We start from the raw sequence: 17,840 nt of genomic DNA, 5'->3' as shown, positions 1-17,840 counted from the left end.
AGAATAACCACAATCTGCTTGGAAAACTGCAGGCATAATTCATGTGATTCATCTTCTGTCCTATATTTGTGAGCAAGTCTCATCTGCCATTGAGCTGCTCAATTGCCTAGATTTCTAGGTCCTTCTGGGCTTTTTTGATGTTCTTTAGCCTTGATTAATGAGAGTAATTTTCACCATCCTTCTGTACTTTCTTTCTAGATCATTAATGTATTTAATACCAGCCCTGAGAGAGATCCTTTGAGCATGAGCTGTAGACTTTTTATACTGTGAAAATTGAAAAGTTACTACTATGTCCTATTTTCTCTTTCCCAGCTGCTTTCCAATCCACTGCAGCATTTTCTCTCTCTACTCCACTAACTATCTTAATAGCCCCTTATAAAAGACCTTTGTAAAGAACTATTTGAAAGTAAAGAACTATTTGACAGTTAAGTTATACTCTGTTTCTCCCTTGCCCACCACTTTGCCTGCATGTTCAAATAACTACAGGAGATTAAAGGCATAATTTTTCTTTACATGAAGTTTGTCACTGTCTTAAAAGCTTAAAGATTAAGTACTTTGTATCTCATATATTATTTTTCAAGTCAGCAGTTAATTCTGACAACAAAATAAAGAATAAAATGTCAATAAGATTTACCACTAAGTCCCAGAAGCTGTTGCTCAATGTTTCCCTTTTTTTTTTTTTTTTTTTTTTTTTTTTTAAAACATGGAGGGTATTCCTGTTAGCAGTTATGACACTTGAAAGAGCAGCTGGAGCCATTTTGAAAATTCTGGCCTTGCTGTCTGACCCTGGGAATGAATACTGCCTATCACAAGAGAATACTCTTCTTCGAGTAGCCAGTCTGCTCTCAGGGCATGACCCTGGGGTCCAGCAGATTCCTGTGGCAGGAAATGAGAGTTACACAGTCTACTGAGATTAAACTGCATTTCTGTCAAATAGTACAATAGGAAAATGAGACCTTTTCTTCCCACGCCTACACAGAGCCAGCTGACTTAGATCCAAAGAGAACCTGAGACAAATCAGAACTGAAATGCTTAGTGGGAAAAAGATCAGCTTTAGATTTGAAAATGTGGTTGGTAGAAGGTCTTGGTCACTTTTTGCTGAGCAAGAAGTAATACCAATTTTATATGCTAACATGTTCTTTGAAAATGCCTTTTTGTTTGAAGAACACAACTGTTTCTGTTACCCTTTCTAAAACAGGGCCAGTGTCAGTAAAATTTAACAGTGCTGGATCAAGCCTTGTCTTGAATACTTAAGAGTTCTGAGACACGCTTAGTGTCTGAAGGGTTGTTTTATATGAGGTTGATGCCAAAGAAATTGTTTCATTTATACTCCTTAAGGACAGGCCATACAACTTTACATATGGTGGTTAATTGAAAATACTGATTGAATCCCATTTGTAAACCAACCTGGAGTGCAAGATCTCAGCAGGTGCTCCTCCAATGTAAATGTCTGTGAAGGGCATTGCTGTTCTTTCATTGTCCACACTTTTTATGTGTCTTCTGTCTACTACCAAGATCATCTTCTTGGAATTGTGATATATAATAGAAATCTGAAAAAAAAGCATGTGCTTAGAAGTGTAATCTTTTATAAGCTGTTATGGTGATCTTGCAAAATTGAGTGCATCTTTATATCTTCTGTTTGAAAAGTTCCTCCCATTTAACAGAGAATTTGTTTGTAAATTGGGAGAGGCTGACAATGATTACTAGTAGGAAGTTTGTTTTGATATCTTTTTTTTTTTTCTGACAACTGAATCCTCAGGATATTTCAACTAAGAATAAAGAAAATGTACCAAATTCTCCACTGTGGCAAACAGAAGCTCTGTAAACTTCAGAATGCTTTCTTGATTTATCCAAAAATTAAGACATATTTTTAAAAAGTTATTTCACTGTCAAAGCATAACAAGTTAAATTGTTCTTTGCTTAAACATGAACAGACCTGTAGCTGTAGTTTTGGTCACGAATCAGACTTTGAATTGACATCAAGTAAAAGGTGGGAGAAGCAACTCACTATGGGGGGAATTTTTACTGCTGTCACAGTTGCATTGGCTTACAGCAAATTCCCTGAAACTAAATGCAAGTGGATATTTTACATCTGCCAAAGTCCCTAAAACACTGTTCATATATAAATGTTGCTATCAAATCAACTCTCTTTTTAAAGAAATAGGAAATGCCATAATTCTTGTAATGCAAAGCATAACAACTAAGGTGGTCAAGTTAACATAATGACATGCTTTTACTTGAGGAAAGTTTTATATTTGATTTAGAGGACTGTCCTTGATATAATTTCATATGGAAAACTTTCTCCCACGTGAATGGTCCTGTCCTTGGTTAGTAATACACACAATCTGTCTACAAGCACTGATTTATGAGGAGGCAGGGACAGCCTTCCCTTTCCTCTGCTCGGTACTGGTAGGACTTGCATGCACTCTGCTCTTCTGCCTGTTCTGCCATATCACCGCCTGCCCCTCATCCTTTGGCACCCTTTGTGGCCATTGGAGCAATTATTTCTGCTTGGAGCCTCTGGGATAGTTGGTCAAACAGCTGTGATAGCAACCACATCTGTACCTCATGAAATTTAGCATCGTTAATCCTAGCCTTCCTCATGGAGTCCTCGAGAAGCACAGGGCCACTGCTGAAACCAAAGTCATAGCGGAGGTACAAGAAACCATTCTGCATCTCTAGGCTGAAGAACATGCTCTGTGTAAAAACAAAACAGCAGTCAGAAAAGGACTGTGTGGCAGCAATTAAAAAAAATTTTATAAACAGAGTTATAAGATTGACATTGGGAAAAGCATGCTGGGAAATAAATTTTTATTTGCAAAAGTGTAACACATTTTCTATATTTTTATATTTGTAAAATATGTTCATATATGCACATGAACATAAAATTGTTTTATAAGTGTTGCTTTTTGGAAGACTTGGAACTGTTTCCTTATAGAAATAGTATTTGGTAGCACAGTGATGTCACTATCCTCGACCAGAAAGGTATTCCTGATGTTAACACACCTATTCACTGATGAAATAATACCCCATGCCCTAAATGAAAGATATTATACTGGTGGAAGCAATGTTGTGCTCATATGGCCATGTCTGCATTATGAGGTTCCATCACAATGTCTGTAATTGCTCAGGATTTTGTCTTTTCATAGGCCTGATCAGCACTGATGTATTTACTGAAATGATAACAATAGCTGGAGTGTATTTACTATGTATTTGGTTACTAGAATTCCTGACTGCTCCTACTTTATGATTCAGTTTCTGTTCTGTGGCTGGGTGACCTAAATTTTATAAACAGGAGCTGTACTTTGGAAAATCTTTAGGGAGTGCTTGAAATGAAGATCTGCACCCTAGAATTAGTCTTGTTCCAAAACTAAACATAAAGAAATAGAGACAAAATTTACAGCAAATGTGCATCTGGGTTAATGCTTTCAATGCTTTTTCTTCTCTCCTACTGTTCATGGCTAATGGAAACATGGGAACAATAATTCTAAATTCACTACTGCAGTCTAAGAACTGCTCTCTTTGACATAAATGAGTGCACCTTCAGAAGTCACTACTTAAAGAAATAAGAGTAGGTTTTAATCTAGCACTTTTAAATGAAACTGCAGCTTGGGTTTGTTCTGAACAGCATAAACTTGAAAATGAAACAAGGATTACATTAAGAATATTAATGAGCTATCTTTGTGGAATTGGATAATGGACCACCTTACACAGACTTTCTAAAAGTACTTGTGAGCAGGCAAGGTCTCCCACAGCTAATATCCAACTTGATTGCAGTTTCCACTGGCAAATATAAAATGCATACATCTTCAAGAAACGTCTAGGTGCTTTTGCTTTGAAGAAAAATGAGTGCTCTGCAATTTTTAACAGCAGCTGCTTAGTCAAACCCTCCAAAGAATGAAGGTTAGTGGTAGCATGCTATGCTACAGAGCAAATTGCTTCCCACCACCCTCCTCTGGAAGTTACTCTAAAGGAGAGAGTAGCTCTTCTAAGAGTGGATTTTTTTTTTCTAAATTCTTAAAGCAATGTTACATGTCGGTGCCTACACAAGTGTCTGTCTGTGGATTGCATCTGCATAGAAAAATGTTTTCTGTGACTTTTCTAGGTTGTAATCCTGAGCTTGATGTGGGAATGCCCAAAGACAAAAAAAGAAAAATCCATGTTTGTCTTCCAAAGATATTTTCATGTCCTCAAACTCTTACAGAGATTCTATCACTCTTGCACTTCAGAAAAGCTCCTGACATTTGGATCAAGCCTTTTTATTTGGACTGTGTTCTATTTTCAGTAACCTAAATATTTAACTCTAGTACACCCTGAGGCACAGTTATAAAGTGGCAGCTACCACAAAGTGGCTACTTTTTGGGAGTTACTTCACAGAAATTTCCTATAGCTTTGATTGAGCATTCACATTTAAATAAAGGCACAACAACTGGGCTTAACTGGAGTCTGTCTTGAAGTATCATCATGAGGATATGACCAGTTTGAAGTCCTGACTGTCTCTGGATAAAAGCAGAGTCTAACTCAGGGCTTTGGCTTCCTGAGCCCTTTGCAGAGCAAGTTCCAGTTTCCTCCTAATGTATGCATGCACCAGACAAACACAAAGTATTTCCTCTTCCCAGAAGTTAAATGTGAGGACATAAACATCTTGGATTTTCCAAGATATTCTAGGTACTGGGGAACTTGTGGTGCTAATGGATAAAGGGTACTAGCAGGACTTGGTACTCACCCCATTAATCATCAGCAGGATCAATCCGTTGTCTGTAGGTGTTCGAACTTCGATGTCAAATCGAGTCACCTGGCTGAATTTTCCCCTTCTCTCAATGTTTCTGGCCAAGGCATAGCCAGAGCCATCAAAGAAATAGCTCACAGCCCGGCTCTGAGTGAAAGCTAACTTATCTCTATGGAAAAAGCAAGCAGGGAAGGGTTTTAATTTAGGGGAACTTAAATGCCTTTACATTCTTTATTGAAATAATTGTTCTGAACTTCTGCTTCTGCCTGGCAACGGGGAGACTGATGAAGTTCCTTGCCATTTTTTTTCTGTTTTTTTTTTTTTTTTTCCTGAAAAAGAATGTAACTCTAGGTACATCTAACTCCTTCATCATTACATCAGGCTTTTATCTGTGCTATATGTAGAGGATGGGAAAATTCTTTGCTCATCCTTGAAAAGTGATAGGCCCACAGCACTTTGTCATTATAAGGATGCACAGATATGTCTATTAAGAGCTTTTCCAGTTTGTGCAGAAATCCATTTGAATTCTCCAAGAACTTATGTTGACTCTGGTATGCTCTGTTCTGGAGAGCAGCAGCTTGCGCTCACTGTGGGAATGGTGTGGGAAGCTTATTTTCCCTATCCCAACACTTCCTGCATTTCTTCCCAGTGCATGCTGCAAATTACTCTCCTTTTCTTTCCAGGGAGAGGTTCTGCTGTTGCTGCCTGTAGTGTGAGCAAAATGCCTGCTGTGTCTGTGCTAAACGAATGCTGCAGCTGATGTTCACTTCTACTTTAGGAACTGCATTTCCCAGTTTGTGAAAGCCTCATCTAAGGAATATCTGTGGTGGTTTTAAGTGCACTTAAAGGAAGAAAGTTTTGTGTAAGCCTTCCAGGCTGGGGGTGGGACTACACTGAAGGTTATCTGGCCTAGTAGACCTGACTGCTGTGGCTGCATCGCTTGGAGCAACGTGATTCCAGTTAGGAGAAGCTCTGTCCAAGGCAAGCAGTGGGGTAAGGAGGGAGCCTGGAACAAGCCCCAGATAATGTGGCAGTTTGCTTTATGAAGACATAAACAAGATTATGAGATAGCTAGTGGAGACAGCAAGAAAATCATAGAATATCTCATGCTAAAAAGGATTCATAAGCAGTCCAACTTCCATACATACATAGATTTATAAATAAATAAAAATTAAACTTGTCGATGCAATTAGGAGCTAAGAGCCACCAACTTCCTTCTGGGGCGACTCAATACCACCTTCATTTTTTTAAATCTGAAGCAGGAATGAGCCGTCAGGACCAACACTTGCAGGAAATGGGAGCGGCAGAGTGAGGACGGGACTGTCCCCTACCTGGCACAAGGTGGCGATGTGGTGGTGTCGATGTTGTAGACGTGCTTGAAGTTGTACAGGCTGATCACATCGTCGTTCAGGGTAGCCAGCTCCAGGCAGCCGATGAAGCCGGGTAGGTTTAGGCTAGGAGGGAGCTGTGCAGAGGACAAGAGTTAAAAGGAGAAGGGTGGCCCTCTTTAGTTGGGTGTTGTGAGAGCATTTGTGCCTGGGATCTGTTTTGTCCCAGTGCGATTTGTATTTTCAAAAGAAAAGGTTGATGCTGATGAGAATAGTCTTCATATGATATGGCCTTTGGGCTGTAAGTGAAAAGGGAGCACATAAATGGTCTCACAGTGAGAGAATTAGGCCGGGTAGGGCAACTGCAAACGAAAACTTCTTCTATGGTTTTGATGGGAGCATGCTTGGAAACAGGGAAAAAGGTTAAGATTTGACAAATAAGAGAGCTTACTCAATGTCTTTGAATAACGCAGTGGATATTTCATATCTAATGCATAGATATTCTTCACAGCCAGAAAAATAACTCCATACCATAATTAAAGAGAGAGAAATGAGAGAGCTCTTTAAACCCAGGAGACGGGGATTCAAAATCTGTGCCAGTGGGTAATCCTCAGTAGGTATTATTTTGAACAGCTAGCAGGATGTGGAGACTTCGTCTTTTAACAAAGGTCACTGCAAATGGAATTTAAACAGCCACACTGGTGAGGGGAAAAATATAAGAATAAAGCTAACAGAACTAGACCATTCTTTTTACATTAAAATATTTTGCCTTGTGGAACAGGTGTGATAATAATAACACCTCTTGTACTTCAGAATATGATCACTGTAAGTAGCTTTTCTTCATCTTCTCATTATTTCCATTTTCTTATGATACAATAGTAATGGTAATATAGCAATACAGAATATAAGTAGCTGTAAAAGAAAATTACGTTCTTATCTTCAGCACTGATACATTTGGTAAATGATCATGTTTTTTTTTTTTTTTCTTTGTTTCTTCTAGTCTTTGAAATTATGTTAAGCATGGGAGTTCTAGTGGTTAAGTGGTGCATTTCATATTTGCAAAGTATGTAACAGGGAAGCAAAAAGCTTTTAACAAATCAGACTCTATGTTAATAAATAAAAGTGTGAGGTGTCCTTTTCTAAGGGTGAAGGGACCCATATGCCTATCAAATAATACCATGAATCCTTTTCTTCCTATTTCCCTTTCCACGTCACTCTCCTCTTTTCTTTTTCCTCTGCTATGCTCTGGAACAGACTTGGAGGGTTCATTTGCTGGATGACTTTTTGTATGTGCATGTGTGTATGAAACTGATATTCAGTCTTCAGTCCTATTCCCAGGCAGTTTGCACCCAGGGCTCAGTAATCCAAAACTCCTGCCATAGCATGTATCTAGTAGTCATAACAAGCTCAGGAATGCATACATTTTGAGTTACTCTTTCTTTGTTTTTATGTTTTTAGAAGAGCTGCTTGTGGATCAGTATTTGGATCTTTTTAGAACCTACTACAGTTAGCTTAAAGAATTTAGGATTCTCTAAAGTCTTTCTAGGTGTGTTTTTATTGAGCCATGCACTTTTCACAGCCAAGATCATTCATAGCATTAAATTCCAAAAGAGGAACTGGTATGTTCACAGAAGCAGGTAAGTGAGGTGCTAATTTATGCTGACTATTAGGAAATAGACTGATGCTACTGTCTCACACAGGTCTTCAGACTTATTTTGCACAGGCAACTTTTCATGCTGTTATAAGTCTGGATTTAAATCAGTGATAATTTAAATTCAGACAAATGACTATATTGCTCCTTTCCCACAAGATCCTAATATTAGCAATACATTTTTGTGACAGTTGTAAAAGAGCAATTCTAAGTATCAAGAACTTATTAGCATAGAAAAATACTGGTAGCCTGCAAGTAAGGTTGGACTAATAGGCCTTTGTTTATGCATGCTATTTAACAGCTAGCAAGCCTTCCTTTTAGTACTTTCCAGGAAACCTGAACAGCAGCTCACAGACACCTGATCATCATACTTGTATGACAAAATATGCTAGGCAAAACTTCTACACTATGGCTAAAAGATAGATTCTAAGATGATAAATGACTAAAGATAGGTTCTAAGATGATAAATGACTAGATAAGGGCTTTTTCTCTATCTACCATTTCTGTGTTTAAATGGAAGTCCAGCAAGGTTAGTTTGTACTATTTAATTTTGAATACAGAATATTTATCTGACCAACCTTGAAGCCTGGAGGCACTCCACCAACATAGAAAACAGCATTTTCAGGTTCCAAATTAAGAAGGGAGCCAGGACCAAGGACTTCTCCCTTTTTGATGAATTTTTCTTCAGCTGTGCTGCTAAGACTGGGCACAGTTAAAAACATTTTGCCGTGTCTTCCGATCCTGCAGAAAAGAATTGTAAGAGAAGAGAATTTCATGTTGGCCAGACTTACAAAAGAACAAACAAGCCCCCATCTCGGGAGGTAACTGAAAACAGGAAGGGTTTTATTTCCTTAGAGAAGACTAGTAATCAGGAGGTAAAAAAGGGAGGGACTACCGACACTATCTCTTCCTCCCTATGGCCCCTTGGGTCTTGGCTCTTCAAAAGCAGGAAGAATTTCCATTTATTTCAGTAGGAGTAGAACCAGGGACTGAAAATTCCTGATCAGCAGTTCTGACACAGCCTTTTCTGCTTGATTTTTCCCATGAACTGGGAAAACATGAACTGTTTGATTTTGGAGAAATACACGTTATCACTTTACCTCTCAATTTTGATGATGCTGAAATAAGAAGGCCAGGTGCTGACTGGCTTGGCATCCAGAGGTATCTCCACATCTTGGCCCCCCAGATTATAAATGTACACAAGGTTGTCATTTTTAATTGCAAGACCAATGTAATGTTTTGCCTAAAACACCAATGGAGAGGGATGTTAGAGATAAAACATTGAAAGAGATTTAATGCAGGACATAAGTAAAGGTACACTTTGATAAACTGAATGACACCTTTAAATATTACCAAAAGCTATTTAAATAGAAACAAAACCTTCATTCTTTAATTGGTTGCTTTCACCACATAAAACTGTACAGAAAAAAAGCCTCTGATATTTTATTTTATATCCATTTTTGACTGAGGTAAATTCAAGGTCACAAGATCTCTGCTGACCATGAATTAGTCATGTTCAATGGGAAGCTGTTCATCATTATTTAGTGTGCAGTGCCATGTGCAGGAAATAGTCTAAAGCCTAAGTATTATGCTGTAATTAAATATTCTGCCAAGAGGCGTTTGACTTGATTTATATTCAGTAGACATTCTTTTTAGGAAAGCTTAAAAATGAAAGCCTGGCTCTTTACCTTCCCAAGTAATAGGTTGCCAGAATGATACCTGGCTTGTGAGTTGTGATTTTTTTTTTCTTTTCAGAACCACAGTTTAAAGAACAGCTATTTCAAAGTAATGATCGAGAGTGTACAGAGTGTACAACAGCAGCACAAGCCACAGATAAAGAAGCCTGCCTATCTTGTGGGCCTATGACCTCAGAGATTTGGAATTGACACTGTCAGCAGCATAAACTGATTAAAGCATATCTCACTGAAGCCAGGCAGGTGACATTAACTGCTTCAGAGCACCTCAGTATTGGCAGAGGAGATAGCAAGTGTGGCTCACAGCAGTGACAATCAAAGCAGTACACTGCCAGGCAGTCTAATTTGCTTTTTAGAGAGAATCATTCATTGTTTGGGGTGACAAGTCTCAAGGACAGGGGTCTCAGGAACCCTCGCTTTTTGCTTGTCACAAAATCAATGATGGTCATAGAATAGACACCTTTAGTTCTGAAACACAAAGAAAAAGTGAGAGGAATAACTGAGGGCAAATAAATTTCAAACTGATTTAATTTTTTCTTTTTTAATCTATGCATAAAAGTTAACTGGGCTATTCTCTTACATTCTTGTTTCCGAGGTACAAAATGAATCTGTCCGGAGAGGCTGCCAGCTGTGGGTTGTCTTTGTGGAGCTTTATGTACAAGCTCATGGAAGTGAAAGATTTCAGTTCTTCCACATTGATCTTTGGATTGACTTCAACAGCTGATTGGCCTTCAAACATCATAGAGACTTGGACCTGCAGTTGCAAGTGGGCAAAGTGAGACAGGTGTTGTTGTCTGGGGTCATTACTTAAGGTAAGTGTGTAACAATACCGTGCCAGCAGTCTTGCTTACTGCAAGAGTGGAGTTGGCACCTATATATTGGCATGGAAATTGTATGTTTGTAACAATCTTTCCTGAAAGACGCTGCACAGATTATGAAGAAAGTTATCTTAAACTTGATTAAAGGCCCTAATGAACTCTGTTTAAGCATATTCATAAAGTAAATTACATTTCAGTGGGAGATAGATGTGTGCTTAGTTGAATCAGGGCTACATTACTATGTATGCCACATAATGAAATTCTTACAGAGCTATAAAACTTCTGCCCATAATTTATTTCTTTGCTTTGGAAGTAGTACAACCATTTTCTGCTCATGAGTAATCCCGTTATATCATTGAATCTACAGTGATATTTATGAGATGCTAAAAAAATTGGAAAACTGTTCATTTTAGTTCAAAATGCTTTCAACATAACTGAACTAATGTTTTCAAGTTTAAACGCAGTATACCTGAATCACAAAATACATTTTAAAGAACAGTCAAGTACAACACACAAACTGAGTTTTCCAAGTTGTGTTCCAGCACTGTGAACATACAATAATGCACTGAATTTTTTATTTCTCTGAATGGATTCAAATATACTTGTCCTTGGTTTTCTTTTTCTCTCTCTTGTTAGAGAAAAAACGCTCATTATTTATGTATGGTAATGAAAGTGGTTTTTTTTCTCTATTAAATATGTGTGAGCCAAGGCTTCTCTTACCCTGCAGAAAATTAATTCAAGGAAAGGAAAAAAAATGCTGTCATCTCAGAAAAGCTTACATTAAATTGCTGTAATTATTACTCATGGTAATTAGCTTTGTAGGAAATTTGCCTACAAATTTTAGGTAATTAGGTTTTGTGGTTCTGGCCACCTTATACATTGTGCCCAAATCTTTATTGTCAGGTTGCTACTGCAGTTAACAGTAGTCTACCATGAATACTATGATAATGTCAAAGGCTTGCAAATAGTAACTGTAAAGTTTTTAATTACCTCCAATGTGCTTTGTTCATCCAGTTTTGGGGAGGTGACAGTGTTCAGGTTTGTGCTTCTAGCATAGCCCAAGAAAATGGAGGTTACAGTAAGATTTGATTATTAGCACTAGTAACCAAAAGTCACAAAAGTCCAAAAGTTTTACCTTGCTTGCTACACTCCTGGTTTGAGCAATTAACTCCCTGATTCGCTGAATGCTGGAAGAAATATTGTTTGCTGGTGCCTTCTGTTCTACTCTGCGCATCTTGTCCAGGAGTTGAGGGAAAACTTCTGTAAGTTTCTTCACTGCAGTTAGAAAAGAAGAGACAGATTTTTTTTCCTCTTTGAAAGACTGGTTTTGTATCAGGAATATTCCACCCTATCCTCTTAGGTTAGCTCACCTGTCTCTTTCTGCTTTCTGATCAAGTCATAATTATGATGTGTGAGATGCAGTTATTCCAGAAAGGGTAATGATTTCTAAGAATCTGGTACTACTAAAGGTTTTGGAAGTAAGTTTGCACAAAGGACACTATGTTTTCTTAGGACTCATAGGTAATACCTCTGTAATACTTTCCTCAAGGAACTCTGAAAACATTATCGGTTTTAACCTTTTAATCTTCCTTCAAGACAAATGAATGTTAAACCTAATTTTACATCTACGGCAACTGGAGCAGAAGGATTATTTGTTCAGCATCTCATTGGATATCTGAGGCTGACCTAGGAACAGCATCCAAGAGTTATGGCTCATGAACTCTTCAAATTCACTGTGAGGGAGATGTATAGGCTGTTTTCAGCTATGTGTGCCTCCCAGTGTTCATCACCCATACAGCAGCAGTGGCTGCACAGGAGATGTGTTTGCTTGTGGCTCACAGTCCACTGTCATGACAGAAACACTGCCAATTTCATCCTGTGGTGTACAGCAATAGAAGGCCTTAGATGATGATGGATGATGATGATGATGCAAGTGCACCTAAACTGTGCTTAGTACCTGTCCTAGCCCTTGTGATTAGTAACCTTGTTAACTTTCCTGCCTGCATCTGCCAGGGGTTATGAATTAAAGTCCTGGACCTTTGGTCTTTCACTGCTGTGTCCTCAGGTGGTTGCTGTGCAAATGTCATTGTTATCAAAGGGAAATGCAGGAGCTCTGTCCTGTTCAAAGTGAGAGAAGTCCTTTCCCAAGAAGATAAGCAGAAAAATTATCAAGAAGGAAAAATAACTACCCTTAATTATAATCCAATTTTATCACATCAGATTCCAATGACATGCTGCCCTTTGAAGGATATTTACACATGACATCATTTTTCATCTTTAATTAAATGTAGGTACAAGAAGCTGAGTATAATGAAATGCGATTTTAGCTGCGAGCTACGTGCATATAAGAAAAATCCAGCATTCAGAGTTAATTTTAATGACGTGGATTCACTGTAAAGGTTAAGACCAGATTTGTAGGGTTTAAAGTTATATTTTAGGGGTTGCCAACTTACATCCACCTGCTCTTGTGTTCTCCTTGTCGTATTTTTATCTTTGTGTGAGACTCACAGAAGGGCTTGTGTTGGAAGGGACATTAAAGATCCCCTGGTTCCAACCCCCCTGCTGTGGGCAGGGACACCTTGCACTGGACCACATTGCTGAGAGCCCCACCCAGCCTGGCCTTGAACATTTCTGGCTGAAGACTGCAGAGAGGCAGATAAAGGGGCTCATTATCAGATATAGGAGACTGTATAAAATACAGGGGAGGAGGAGCAGACTCCAATCACTCTTCTGTGCTTCCAGTCTGCATTGAATAAGCTTCAGCCTCGTTCATCTCAACCCAGACTATGAGAATACACCATGGAGTCCTACAAGTCTGCTTGTTTTTGGATAGAGTGAAAAATCTGCATTTGTCGTGTCCTGTCTCTGCTTGGCTGTTTTCATTTGTGTTTCACTCTCCAAGTTCAGTCCAGGAGTGGGCCATATAGAACTTTAGACCCTCAATTTTTTTTTCCATTTTGTCCTAGAAGGCCTTATGTAGAAGGACTTAGTAATCAGCTGTTCTATATAAAAAACTGTACATTAAAATATCATGACTTTAATGAGTTCTCAAAGAATTACAGTAAATTTTGGTGATCCCAAAATGTGTTAAATTTTCTATTTAAAAAACCCCAACAAAACCCAAATCAACTCACAGGAAGTTTTCTTTACCTTTTTCTATTTTTAAGGCAAAAAATACTGCAGTCTCAGGAAATGATTTAGCAAATTGCAGCTACTTTTTTGTTTTTAATAATCTGTAACTCACATGGAAGTGTTTGATTCATTATCTTAAAACCTGGCTTTGATGTATTAAACTTGAAATGCTATTATAACATGTAAATACAAAACTGACATCTGTAACTACTAGAACTATTGTGGAATCTCAGTATAAATCTCTTCTTCTTGGCCTTTATAATGACATTCTTCAACACAGAAGAACATTGATTTTGACTTTTGTCTTTGAGAAGAAGGTGAGAGTGGAAAAGAAAACTAGTCTTACACAATGATAAAATATAAAAAAAAAAAGAATAGAAGGGAAATTGTCAAGAAGGAAATACCCTTTTACTTTTTCCTTCCCAAACTGTCTGCCACCCTCTCTGCTGAAGCCCGCCAGTTCCCTGCACAATGGCAGCATGGACTATTCTCAGACAAACTGCACAGCCAAGATATGCTCTCACCCTTCCAAACACCAAGTGAAAGCTTTATTCAAGGGCAGTGCAGACATGCCAGCTTAGAGGCTTCAGCTGCTCTGGCACTGATATTGGCATGAAGATCAGGTGTTTTGGTGTTCCAGGCACCTGTCTGAACATTTGTTGTGACTTTTCTTTGGACTTGGATGGACATTGCTCCTGTCGGAGCAACCTCTTCTGGCAGAATACACAGCTGATCTGGGAATGCTCCACTGTGCCTGCCCTGTCTGCATCTGTCTTCTTGGGCTGTCAATCACAATCACATCTGTCTGGAGCACTACCCGTGCCAGCCTCCTGTGGGGCACTCATCTCTCTTCTCAGCTATTTCCACTGGATCTTTCTGGCAAAAACACCTCATCATACTTTTAAACAAACAAATCAAATGCCTTCAGAGCAAAAATGCCATGGGAAAGGTTCCTCCACAAATGTATTAGGGCACACTTTGCTGTAGGTTGGATATTAGCATCTCTCCAACAGTTAGTTTGTGGTCAGCAGGCCCTCCAGGAGCTCAAATAGGAACAAATATTTTCAAGGTGACTCCTGACCTGCAAACCCACCATCACAGAGAAGACTTTTTTCCAGGCACATCACATTGGAGCTGTTCTTGTTCCTTTTTGGGAACATAGCCAAGGGAGAGCTGGCCATTTTAACTCTGTTCACTCTTACAGAGCACCTCAAATGCTGCTGGAAATATTTCCTCCAGTACAAGAGCTAGTATGAGCAGATTTTTTTTGAATCCTGTATGTCTGCTGGCATTTTGAGCACGAAGAGCCAAATGCAGTCTGTGTTGCTGCTCTACCCACTAAGCTGGCAAGGGAAAATGTTAAATGTAAATCAAGTGTAAAGGTGAATAAAAACATCCCCATGTGTAAGCTACAGCACACTGTTTCTCTTGGAAATTTTTCATCGTACCATTCCCTCTTGGGAGGCCAGTCATATCCACATTTGCATGATTTTACATGGTAATTAGAGCTCATAGCCTAAACTACTCTGTGGTGATCAAAAACATTTTACAGGAATGCAATCCAATACAAGTGCTGTTATATTAACTACACTCTTATGGAGCTCTGTGCAGGGACTAGCAGTGAGCTTACCCATTCCCAGAGGGACAGGTTCACTGTTTCCTTTTGATGAAAAGCTCAGAGAAATCTGAGTTTCCTCCAGTTCTGGAGCCAGAAATTGGGATATTGAATATCACTGAATTTCTTCTCGTAAAGGGAACCACTTCTATGCCAGTTCTTGGGAGCACTCACTTAACCAAAAATACTAGGGGTGAGGGTCTTATGGATCATGGAATTCTGAAAATAACATGACTCTTGGGATTCCCCAGCTGAGAGGGAAGACTGTGACTTTGGAACACTAGAAACAGTGTTGGGTTTGGCGCTCATAACACCATTTGCAGTAAAATGACACTTGAGTTGCAAACTTCCTGATAGAAAGAGAAAGGATTTAGGGCAGTAGATCTGAGATTCAGACTTTCTGGAGACAGAGTCAACGAGGTTATGAAATTTCTCTGGGGCACTTTTAGGAGGAAAGACATCACTGAACAGGTTTGCAGGTGATGGTATCATCAAAAGTGTGAAGGAAATTACTTGTTCTGGACTTCCAACCTCCCTAGCCATAAATATCTTAGGATAAGTGAGCCTCAAGAATACATGGAGCAATAAATAGTGGTGCTGTAATCAATTTTTTATTCCAGATATTTTCATTTCTAGATTGACTATTTTCTTCCCCAATTATTCTTTTCCTTGTTTCTACAGTCACTTCATTTCAGCTTCATTTTCACGTCTCTTTTTGTACTCTTGTCTACCATCTTCATTTTAATTTTGTAGTCTGCCTTAGCTTTTCTTTTGTCTTTTTATTTCCCTTAAATTTTTCATAATAAGTTTTCCAGTGTTTCCAATAATAAAAGTAGAATTAATGTGATGTTTACAAGCTTCTCCAGAAATCACCCTGCTTAAATATTTTATTTCCTCTTTTATTCTCTTTGACCCCTTTGTTTAGACTACAAGCTCATCAAGTGAGGGACCATTTCTTCTCCATGTTTGCACTCCTGAAGACAAAAGGGCTCTGTTTTCAAATGCTTCTTAATGTTAAAAAGCAAATAAATAAAAACCCCTAAATAACCAACCATAATGGGAAGAAGTGTTTAAAAAAGCTGTTTACCATTCAGTGTGACCTTGGTACCCTGATAAAAATGAACTAGAATTCAGTAAGTCTTCAGCACTTAAGTGTTTAAATAGTTTTTGGAAGTCCCTGAGGATCCAGCATTCTTAAAATATAGTCAAGACCTAGACAACTGCTAATTTGTGAAAATTTTCATGGAGGCAAAATGCTAGAAGATTATACATGATGAATATGCAATGTAAACAATTCATACAACATGTTATTGCAGTGATTTGTTAACACTGAGGAATGGCAAACTTCAGGTCACCCTACCTGCATCCCCAGCTGAATGCACAGCACTGTCATATGCCTGTGAATTGTGCTGGAAGTCTTGCAGGTTTTGGGACCACAGCCTCACGTTCTCATCCATGGGGGTGGTAGCCTGTGTTACTGTCGTGGTGACACTTACAGCCTCTGCAGACTTCAGCTGAGCTTGCTCTAAACGCTCTCTGGCCTCCTCTACAGAACAAATAGGGAAAGATAGAAAATGAACTCTCTCAAATATTCAAGCGTTGTGTGTCCCATCCTTGCCCACTCTCTGTCTTTCCCTTCCCTTTTCTCTTCTTCCCTCCAGTTTATAATACACTGAGCATGATGCTGTATGGAATGGAATATTCTTTTGGTCAGTTGGGGTCAGACGTCCTGGCTGTGCTCCTTCTTAGCTTCCCATGCATCCCCAGTATCCTCACCAGCATGAAAAGCAGAAAAGGCTTTGGCTCTGTGTAAGCCCTGCTCAGTAGCAACAAAAACACCTCTGTATTATCAACTCTGTGTTCAAAAAAATCCAAAATACAGCCTCATGCTAGTCACTGTGAAGAAAATTAACTCTACTGCAGCCAAGACCAGCACAAGGTTCAAGAAGAATATTAAAAATTTCAGTGGCAAAACACTTATTTTCATTCTGAAAGTGTTAAAGCAGGGTATTTGATATCTAGGTCTAGTAGTTTCAGCCAAACTCTTTTAAGCGTCCACAGTGCCGAACTCTTAGTAAGCAACTTCACATCCATATTCAAAGATAAAAATGTGCTCTTGAATGTATGAAGATAAAGCATCACAGAGATGAATGTATGAAGATAAAGCATCACAGAGATGAAGTTCCTCCTCCCAACCTGTCTCTGCTGACTGCATTTTTGCGATGGCTCTCATCAGCTGGCTCCGCAGGGCGTTCATTCTGGCCAAAGTGCCATTGACTTGCCAGCTGGTGTCTGCAATGGTGTAACTGCTGCCTGTGGGGACAAAAGGGAGGCACAGCTGGGGGGCGTCCAAGTACTGTCTGAAAAGGTAAATTCAATCCTGGGGAGGTATGACCTTAGGTATTTACTATGCCATGGACAGTATACCACGGCCTCTTTTAATTTATGACATACTTGCACTCCTGACTTAACAGTCTAAAGGAAAAACCAGCCCTGCAGCACCCCTGCTTGCCACAGGGTGTCTTCCAAAAACCTGGAGAGCTGTGTTGCAGTCAGTATTCTTTGTCCTTGCTTTACCAGAAGTGCTGAGAATGGCTGCAACTGGTACACAGGAATAGTCTCAAATTGTCCTCAAAATTTTAAAAAGTAATTCTGTAATTCTAGATCTTTCTTTCATTTACAGTGAAGAAAGGTCAAACTACTTTAACATTTATTATTACCCTCCACTGGTGAAATCCAGCTTTCTGAACATTTAAGCTGCTGTGATTTGATTTTAATTGAACTACTTAATTTAGTATATTTACTCAGTGAAAAACAGTTTGCAGGGTCACATATTAATTAAAATGGTAGTTGTATCTGAAATGGACTTTTCA

The 17,840-nt window shown here is 38.9% G+C and overlaps 1 protein-coding gene across 1 annotated transcript in view; it reads right to left on the bottom strand.

The window, feature by feature from the left end:
• Positions 1–17,840, bottom strand: part of LAMA4 (laminin subunit alpha 4) — a 97,006-nt gene that overhangs the window by 19,246 nt on the left and 59,920 nt on the right. The window contains exons 16-25 of the mRNA XM_036380289.2: positions 17,164–17,280; positions 16,328–16,513; positions 11,356–11,495; positions 9,983–10,156; positions 8,809–8,951; positions 8,287–8,449; positions 6,061–6,194; positions 4,727–4,898; positions 2,566–2,697; positions 1,408–1,550 (exon numbers count right to left, since the gene is read on the bottom strand). Coding sequence (XP_036236182.1) covers positions 1,408–1,550; positions 2,566–2,697; positions 4,727–4,898; positions 6,061–6,194; positions 8,287–8,449; positions 8,809–8,951; positions 9,983–10,156; positions 11,356–11,495; positions 16,328–16,513; positions 17,164–17,280 — 1,504 coding nt within the window. The remainder of the gene's footprint in view (positions 1–1,407; positions 1,551–2,565; positions 2,698–4,726; positions 4,899–6,060; positions 6,195–8,286; positions 8,450–8,808; positions 8,952–9,982; positions 10,157–11,355; positions 11,496–16,327; positions 16,514–17,163; positions 17,281–17,840) is intronic.

This window comes from Molothrus ater, chromosome 3 (assembly GCF_012460135.2).
Source record: "Molothrus ater isolate BHLD 08-10-18 breed brown headed cowbird chromosome 3, BPBGC_Mater_1.1, whole genome shotgun sequence".
Classification (NCBI taxonomy): domain Eukaryota; kingdom Metazoa; phylum Chordata; class Aves; order Passeriformes; family Icteridae; genus Molothrus; species Molothrus ater.
The sequence above is the reverse complement of the archived record's forward strand: the minus strand, read 5'-3'. Positions and strand labels throughout refer to the sequence as shown.